General features: G+C 39.8%; 1 protein-coding gene across 1 annotated transcript; it reads left to right on the top strand.

Moving 5' to 3' along the window:
• The first annotated feature begins 2,740 nt into the window (after nt 1-2,740).
• Nucleotides 2,741-6,153, top strand: RNF182 (ring finger protein 182). Its single transcript, XM_074892769.1, has one exon. It carries the CDS (start codon nt 2,781-2,783, stop codon nt 3,516-3,518), a length of 738 nt encoding a protein of 245 aa, XP_074748870.1. The 5' UTR covers nt 2,741-2,780; the 3' UTR covers nt 3,519-6,153.
• The last annotated feature ends 3,793 nt before the right edge of the window (nt 6,154-9,946 follow it).

The raw sequence follows: 9,946 nt of genomic DNA, 5'->3' as shown, positions 1-9,946 counted from the left end.
CCAGCCTTAGCTATAAATCATGAACAGATTAGTAATCCTAATTCACCTCAAATACAGAAAATGGATCATACTCAAGATGTAAACGTTCCAAACCATCACTTGTTTTGGTAGGCTTCTTAACTTTTCAGTGGTGTTTTGCCTTCCTGTAGGCTGGCATTTCATTTTTTTATGTCCATTTTGTAGTTTCTTCATCCTTTGGAAAGTTAGCATCTCATGACATTTATATATGCTTGAAAGTCATCTAGCAGATGATATTTGGAATGAAATAGAAAGAGTAGTAGGAATTAATAAGGAAGTACACAGTGTAACAAAGGATAAAGGATAGGTTATAAGATCTGTAAAAATGTACTTTTTCTCTCTCTTAAGATGTTTAGCTTGTACACTCTGAAAGTAATGGATCAACCTTCTTGTGTTTGCCTTGCCTAATGGAACATACCACAAATATAGTCACAGTACAAATAATAAAAACAACAGTAAAGCAGAGATGAAAACTTTTAAAGCACTAAAGAAATAAATTGGAAGAGGCAGAAAAAAAGAAAATTGAATGGGGAGGGAGCCATGTCTGGTATAAATTCTTAGAAAAATACATTTTTTTTCTTCACTATGTTATGTTTTTTTCATTACTGCATTGTCTGAAGTATAACATCTTTGTTTTAAAATCCAGGAGGTGAGTTTTAGAAATTATGTTACTTACAGAAGCTATATTGTGCAGAAGGTTAAGAGAGAAAATGGAAAATTCTTAAAGCACAGTAGGGAACAAGAGGCCTATGAAAGAGACTTCACTGTACCTGATGGTTGGCAAGTAAAAAGTATTGCCAGAAGGAGCACGTTGCTTAAAAGAGAGAACTTCCTGCCTTTTTCTCAAAAAAAGGGCAAAGATCTGAATGCTAGGAGTGAGTAAAAACTTCCCAAGGAAAAGGGAAGGGAATCAAACATTTACTAAAACTAATAGTCAAGAGACAAGTTTATGGAAATAGGCCACCTTTTTATATTCTGTGTGCCTGATATTTATTGATAATGCAAGAGGCAGCTAGACACAAGTGCTGATCCCCATCTGGGGACTGTGGCAAGTTCCTTGCTACTCTAGCAGTGCAGGAATGAGTTTGAAAGCCTCAAAAATGCAATGCTGCACCCATCTCTGTGAGCAAGTATATGCCTGAATCTGGGAGAAGTTTTTATCTTCTGGCAGGCAGATAGAGCTGGTTTTGTAAATGCTGGTAATTATTGGTCTCCAGAGTACGTAGTGCTGGTTAATGCTTTGTTTATAATACGTGGACTGTTTCCTGAAGTTGTGAAAATGCACGGTTACAAACTATGACAATACATTTGTTGAAGCGAGACTGATGGGTCTGGTGGCAAAAACGCTGTGCAGAATGGAAGTGCAGCAGCGCAAGCATGCTGCGGGCATCTCCTTAGCTGAGGTGTGAAACAGCTGCCGCAGCCATGCAACACTTGAAAGCCCATGCATCTGGTAAATGCCTTTGAGAGACACCTTAGCTTTCGCCCTAGCATCCACAGATTAAAGGAGATATTTGTTGCAAACTAAAGAACCCTCATTTTCATAATCTGTGTTCAGCAGTTGGGTGGAGACAGAGAAATGAGCTGTTCCACAAGCAGCAAAATTAATAAAGCCTGATCTTTTCCAAATTTGACCTAGGTCCCCCCGTAACTCTTTACAATAACTCCAGCCCTCTTCCATACCTGCTCTGCTCCCCAAAACTGTTTCCCCTGAAGATCACCAACTTCCCCCTGTGTTGCCCTCCCTTCTAGCTGAGCCACAAGGCAGCACACTGCCTGTTCAGAGCAGAGGCTGCGTGTGCGTTGGCTGATCACTGCCCTCCAGGATAAATGGTAGTTATTATCAATACCTCTCCCTCTCCTCTACCCAAATGCCAGTGTTCACTACTTTTTTAGAAACATTGTTATCTTCAGTACTGCTGCCCCTCTGCCGATTTGTTTGAAATTGGACAGCAGGTTCACAATTTACCAAGAAAAACAAAAAGTTCCAGGGGTCAGGTCTCATTTCCTTAGGAAACCAGGGTTTAAACAAACGGTCACACATCAGTGATTAGATTACAGCTTCTGCTGAGAACTTCATGGGCTGAGCCAGTCAAAGTTACAAGTCTAAAACAAATGCATGCAGTGTGATACCAAGTTTTATCAGCATGACTGCTATATAGGCCCATATGCCACAGAAAAAATTACCTTAGAGGTATTTTTAGCAAAGGAACCTAAGCTTGTAAAAAGTGGAACTTGCATATTTCACCTGCTTCAGCTTTTTCTTCCTTTCCCCTTCCTTTCCCCTTCCTTTCCCCTTCCTTTCCCCTTCCTTTCCCCTTCCTTTCCCCTTCCTTTCCCCTTCCTTTCCCCTTCCTTTCCCCTTCCTTTCCCCTTCCTTTCCCCTTCCTTTCCCCTTCCTTTCCCCTTCCTTTCCCCTTCCTTTCCCCTTCCTTTCCCCCTCCTTTCCCCCTCCTTTCCCCCTCCTTTCCCCCTCCTTTCCCCCTCCTTTCCCCTTTTTTTCCCCCCTTTCATTTTTTTCCACAAAAATTACACAGTGTCTTTTTCAGATGGATGCCTGGCTCAGAGTAAAGGACATGCAGTGCACAATCCCTAGTACAAGTTGAAAATGGATGACACCTACTGATGCTTTTCAACAATGTCATCTCCACTTTTCCTGTTTGAGATGGGTGAGATCATCGGGAAAAAGTTCTAAAATAAGCCTGGGTGACCTCTTCATCCTTTGACTCCTCTTTCCACAAGTCTAAAAACCATCAGAAGAAATGACCAGTCAACTACCAGAGGAGTCTGTGGAGACCCAGAGCTCAGATGAGCTTGAGTGCAAGATCTGTTACAACCGCTATAACCTGCGACAGAGAAAACCAAAAGTGCTGGAGTGTTGTCACAGAGTATGTGCCAAATGCCTTTGCAAGATCATAGACTTTGGTGATTCCCCACAAGGAGTCATAGTATGCCCGTTTTGCAGGTTTGAAACGTGCCTGCCAGACGATGAGGTTAGTAGTCTTCCTGATGACAACAACATCCTTCTGAATTTAGCTTGTGGCGGAAAGGGAAAGAAGTGCCTACCGGACAACCCAACAGAACTGTTGCTGACTCCCAAAAGGTTGGCATCTCTGGTTAGCCCTTCTCACACCTCTTCTAATTGCCTGGTTATAACAATCATGGAAGTACAAAGAGAAAGTCCCCAGACTCTGAACTCAACCCCCGTGGTGGAATTTTACAGGCCTACGAGCTTTGACTCTGTTGCAACTGTGTCCCACAACTGGACAGTGTGGAACTGCACATCTTTGCTCTTCCAGACCTCAATTCGGGTGCTAGTGTGGTTGCTAGGGTTGCTGTACTTTAGTTCCTTGCCTTTAGGGATTTATTTACTGGTATCTAAGAAAGTCACCCTTGGGGTTGTCTTTGTAAGCCTTGTTCCTTCGAGCCTTGTTATTCTCATGGTTTATGGCTTTTGCCAGTGTGTTTGCCATGAAGTTCTAGACTGCATGTCATCTTGATAACAAATACAGTAAAATAAGATGTATGGCCACATGTGTAGCATAGTTGATTTATCCTGCCTTTGTGTTCTTATTTATTCGTATTGTTGTTCATCCCACTAAATGAAAGCAGTGGCCCTAGTTATATGGTCCTTTTTTTCTACTTGATTTGATTCCCCCCCTCCTTTTTTTAAGCTAAATAATGGAAATAAAATTTACATGTTGATTTTGAAAGGCCAAGTTGTAGAAAGGGTTAGAGCAAAATTGCAAAACTTGGTGCCTGCTGCTGCTGACACTATTCAAATGAGTAGCCCTTTGCTCTATTGACTTGTTCATGTCAGTCAAGGCTGCAGGATCCACCCTAGAAGAAATTAGTAAAACAGGTACCTTCCAGGTCAAAGTACAGCATCTTTTCATCCAAAGCATCTCACGCTTTGGAATATCTGTTATTTATCATTCATTATCATTTATAGCAAATGAAACCACTTTGTTAGTTAATATTGTAAGAAGAATAAGACAAACTACCATTGCTTTTGTCGGTTCTTGTTATAGCAAAAATATTTGTGGGAGGCCAATGGTTACAGAATTTTTGCATTCTGTGACATGAGGCATCTTTTTTCACCATGCTAAAATCATGTCTCCAGAATGCTTTCCCCAAACAGAAGCCCACTTTACTTGTCATGTAGTTGCAGCTCCCTCTGAGATACTCCTGCTAATGAGTACTTCCAGGGACACAGCTACACATTTGCTCTTCTCTAGGTGCACTTATTTCAGTGTGCATACGCCTTAGATGTCCCTTTGAGGGTTCAGAGCTCTGCAGACTTCTCTAGCTACGTTCTGTTATGCTTCCCCTCCCTCCCAGCATTTCCACCACCACACCATGTTTCCAACCCATTAGTCCTCCTACAAATTGCCTGACCACAACTTCATGCATAATCTCCTTTGTGGTAGCTACACTTGGAGAATTTGGCTTATGTGATGTTAGCTATCAAGATAGACTTTTATTCCCAACCATTAGGAAATGGGCCTTCAATCACTAATACAAATTTCAGAAAAAATGTGAAATAGTTAACTTTTTTTTTTTTTTTTTCTCTCTGAGTTCACAGAATGAGCATTGTAAGGAGGTACTATGACCTTGGGAAGGTTGCTGTTTAAGGCATAGTCCTTCAAAATGTTTAATACCCTGAACTCCCTCTGTCACCATTGTGAGTTGATGGCACTCTAGATGTGGCAATTAGCATGTCTTGATTAGCTGAGTTCAGAGGAATTACTGATGATTTACCATTCCACAAATAGGATCAGGCCCTGTAAGGCTTGCTTGTGTGTTGCATGGTTTAGGCTACTTTTTGAACTACTGGAAGAGCACAAAAATAATAAATATTTAATGTTTATGTGTATAACTAGGTCTAGTCAACACCACAGCTGCAAACTCGTTTTCCTGTGCACACCAGAGTAAAAACTGAGAAGGAGTCGAGCAGTGCATGTATGGCTTTTGGGTCAGGCACAAGATTTAGTAATTTCAAGGTAGTGTAAGAGGGAGAAGAGTTTGTTGCATGAAGACCAAACGTATGGCCTAACAATATATTTTTAGAGCAAACTGACTTTGGCAAGAATGAAAAATGCCAATGGGAAAAGCAGAGTGTAAGTGGTTGTTGTCTGTCTCAAGAGGATTTGAAATCAAGCTGATCCAATTTTTGTAGATGGCACAGGTGGTATCTACAGTTTCATTCCTATTGCAAACATAGGGAAAAATGTGGAAATGTAAAGGTCCTGCTTTTCTTGACCCTTATTTTATAATAGTGCATATATATGTGTGTGTATGTACATATAGACACATATGTAAGAAGAAAACTTACAGCAAAATTACAGTTTTCAAGTGTATGGAGTTATGGATCTATGTACCGAATGATTAAAGGAAATATTTCAGACTTTTCTGTAATGACTTGATAACAATGATAACTAAAATATTTTCAGAATTCATAGAAATGACTATTCCTAAGTAATTGTTTTTAATGTTTGTGGTAAAGCACATTTAGTTAAAAGAGGTATCATCTCCAGTTCTGTATACTGCAAGGTTTGACTGATCTATGAACTCATAAATTTTAAGTATCCAACAACAATCATGTCAAAAAGCAAGAAAAATAGAAACCTATGTGGTTTTATAGTACTTCATAACTTTGGGAAAAGATGTATTTGTAGTGTTAGGGATTTATATGTTTTAGGATTTGTTCAATTTGTCCGAATATAGTGTCTCTAATAAAGGGCTGGCTAATAGAGGAAGTAGGTTTTGCAAATGTGTGACATATATGTATTACCTCTGTACAACATGTCTACAGTGCTACCTGTTGCCTTTTCCTTTTGATTTTCAGTGAATTAGATTATTTTAGCTCCAGCACCAGGTATTTTGTACTGTTTTAAAACAGAGCCTAATCTCTGCAGGATTACAGTGGTATCAGTTACACACCACAGCACAAATAAATACACCTGTTATTATACTTCACTACTTTTAAGACTCCCAGCCTGTTAAATTTATGCTGTTATTTTAGAATGTGCTGCAATACTAATCCACTCAAAAATGCGAGTGTGCAAAAACATATTGATTGTATAGCTATTCTGCCGCTCTGCCAGAGCACGTTATTACAGCTTTGGTCTCATAAAATTCCTATATGACTTATAATATGGCCATTGAGAATTGCTAGGCGGTCCAAGTCTCAATTATTTGTGGAGAAGATATTCGCTGTGTGACTGAGACTAGAAGAACTTCAGATATTACTCTTTCATTATTTTTATTCTCCACCATCCTTAAGACTTAGAACTGAAAACTCTTTGTGTCCTCTGCAGTAGAATAACTCTGCTGAAGTCAGTGTAAATGGAGCTAGAATCAAGTCCTGCGTACCTGCCTGCCTGCCTGCCTGCATTTCTCTTTCTGTGACTTTTTTCTCTCCTTGGAGAGTTAGCTCCTGTGGCTGTAAGATACCGCCTGCACGCCAAGACAATTCCCTTTCAGTAGGATTTTATTTCTGCTTTGCCCAGACATGTGACTCAAACGGGTACAAAGTGTTATAGATTCATTACTACAGGATTAATTTAGTCCAAATGAGATTTTTTTTTTGTTTTAATTCCTGCTTATCCTATGGATGTGGACTGTATCCTTACCAGCTGCTTGTTTACAGTATACTATAGTAGCATTCCCTGAGGGCTGGGGCAGGATGATGCAGTAGTAGTTGCTGGACACGACATCAGGAAGGATGTGCTGAGCTGGACCATCCTCTGAGCAGGAGCCAGCTGAGAGATGAAGCTCTCCTGCAAGCATGGCCTGAGCCCAGAGCCTAAAGGGCAATTCGCAGAGAGTGGGTTGCGTGGAAAGCAGGGCGTGTGGGTTCATAAACAGGACATGGGGCCTCACGGCTGGCTGAGAAGCTGTGCAAAGCAGAGAGGGGTCTATGCCTGGGACAAAGGGGCTGTGTTTTAAATGAGTTTGGGGTAGAGCTACTGCAGTTTCATGTTTTTCATACTGACCCTTCTGGGCTTTAAAATTCATTTGGTAATTAAAAGTCATTTGCTACTGCTACTACAGTTGAGTATTTTTACTTTCCAAATGGCAAAGTATTGAACTTTATAATTTAAAGAGATCTTTAGATTTGGACATATGCCCTCTATTATGTTAACTATTTAAAGCTACAATCTTTCAAACAGGATTGACCAAAATAAGGGCTGATGTCTTTGGTTTAGCTGCATTGTGAGCTTTGTCCTACTATATTGATTATATGCCTGCAAAACTGTATATGTTAATATAAAACACTTAAAACAGGTGAACTCTTGTCCTGATGTAACACTGTTGGCAAACTTCGAGGTTGCCAACATTTTACAATGTACCCAACAATAGACGTTCTTCCCGATGGACTTTATTACACAAAGATACAGATAAATGCAGCAGCACACAGCCAAATAGACAAGTACAGTACAGGAAACCACAGCTTTCCAGCTAAATGGCTACACATTACTTCAACCAGAGGAAGGTGAACTGAGGAGGTTCACAGGAAGGTGGATGATATCATGTTTGAGGGAGTTCCTTGTTATTAGGATTCAGAACCATTGTTTTTCCTAAATCTAACCATTTCCAGGGTTAGATTCAAGTCACTTCTCCCCATTACTTTTCTGCCCTCTCTGCTGGGACAAGGCTCTATGGAACTGTGGGTAAATGGCATTTTGAAATGAAACAACCTTTTCTGCTATATTGAGTTTACAGCTCAGTCCAGCAAAACAAGTTTAATACTGAAAAGATGGCAAATTGCAGCCAGGATGTGAGAGTGAACAGAGTGCTGAGGAGAAATGGCAGCAGATTGTTGTAACGGTTTTGATGTCAAAGCAAGGAAAACATGTGACTACATCCTGTCTTGCCTTGACTGGTTCAAAACTTGCGATAGGCTGTCCCAGACCTGAGGACCACCATGACTCGTCACCCTCCCCTGCTTTACCTCTGTGACAGTTCCCTTCAGTTGTGCATCTTGATTTCTTGTACAGCAGTTGTATGTCATGATTTCATCTTCCTGCATGGATGATGAGTGTAGTGAAAGGCCCACAGTGTTCTGCTCTTAACCAGGCTCATTTTATCCTATCCTAAGGTTCCTCAGGGTTTTTTTTTTTTCTATATTTCTTCATATTTCTACAAAAGCCAGACAGTGTGCTTTATTTTAAATAGAACAGTGCCTCCAAGGATAAAAAAAAAAAAAAAACAACAAAAAAAACCAAAAACGGGGAAGAAGAAGAACTGAGAATTTTGAAATCATTTTAAGATAGTCAAAGCAATGGAAAGAGACTGTTCTGAGAGTCTACTTTACTTTCATACTACCAGATTAGATGATATCCTTTGAGTGACATCAGTAAATTTTAGTGCTAGAGATTTCTCAGGGAGTTTATAAGTCTGCCAGACCTTAGGCACAAACTCTGTACTTCACTGCTTTTCTGCAAGGCACCATTCTGCCTTTTGCATCAGCTCCCCTTGTCAAAAGTTGAACCATCACAGTTTATAAAGAGTTATGGCACAGAGAATAAACCCCCAGTCTGGGGATGGTAAATCATCTTTTTAGAGATGTGTGTGGCAGTAGCAAAGCTTTCAGTGCTAGACCTTAAACAAAGAGAAGTCATCTTGCAGTCTGAATTGCTAGCATAAATTTAATTTTAAATCAAGTTTCATTGTGTTGGGCAACACTACAACTAAAAATCCTTTTATTGTATTTCTGCCTTTTGTGTTATAGAAAGTGGTTTGAATTTTTAAAAAATGTATTAAAACATAGAAATCAGAGATGGGTAGAAAAAAGCCTAGTAAGTAGTTTTATCTGTTCCTTCTGCCGCTGTAGAGATGAATGCTTTGTCTAGTCTGGTTTTAAATATCTCAAGTGATGAAGCCTCCACCTCTTCCCGTAAGGGACTTTTCAACCATTTAATAGGCGTCTTTGTTAAGAAATATTTTTTCATACTGATCGCGATTTTTTCTTTTGCATAATCCCTTTATTCAGTACCCACTGTTTTAACTTTTATGAAATCTGGGAAATGTTTCATTTTTCCCTTTCACACTATAGTTGAATAATTCATAATCCTTGTTGTTCAAGAAATGCAAGAGATAAGCAACCAGTTGCTGAACAGCTAATACTTCACTGAGATGGTATGCCATGTACTAGTAGACATATTTCCTGGCAAGTCCTGGATGACACTTCTTTCTACATTAGGGAGTGAAAAATGTCAAGTGAAACTGAAGAAATACGTCTTTCCAAGTGCGTACGTGGCAATATTACTGAAATTTCAAGAGGTGCTGAGGCAAACAGCCTATTTCTTTAGATAGAGCTTTTCTTTCTAAAAGTGGATGATTTTAATAAAAGTACGCTTTTAAAAGGCGTTTAAATGTCCTCTTCATAAGCAAACCTCTATGTGAGAACCACACGATGTCAAAACTCTTAACTTGTTGAGAGACAAGGCTGGATTGATTGCCACTCACTGCAGAGCAATTTTTGCTGACAGCTTAGCTCAGAAGAAAAATTTAATCCAGTGTTAAGGAGAAGAGTTTGAAAAGATGCCTTTGCAACTGTGTCGCTGGAATCAGATCTGTGCACGAAAAAGTGACTCATGTCTTGACAACAGAAACAGTACACTGCCGATTTAATTACAACATATTACATAATCCTCTGCCTACCTCAAATGACAAGAAGGAGCAGTGTGACTAAGGAAACCCTAGGTGGACAGATGGACTTTGTATAGGTTTACATTTAAAAGATAATTACTTTAAAAAGTGGTACTATGCTTTGCAAGAGAACGCTGAGCCTGGGTCAGGTAGATGGTCTGCTGGTTCAGGAAGGGTCTCTCTAAAAGTGAGTGGTGGTCGATGCATGTAAAAAAATATATGAACAGCTGATGTGGACAGTGAACTTCAATATACCTCCTCATTTACAACA

Source organism: Strix uralensis, chromosome 1 (genome assembly GCF_047716275.1).
Source record: "Strix uralensis isolate ZFMK-TIS-50842 chromosome 1, bStrUra1, whole genome shotgun sequence".
Lineage (NCBI taxonomy): Eukaryota > Metazoa > Chordata > Aves > Strigiformes > Strigidae > Strix > Strix uralensis.
Note: the sequence above shows the minus strand (reverse complement) of the source record. Positions and strands in the feature narration are given on the sequence as shown.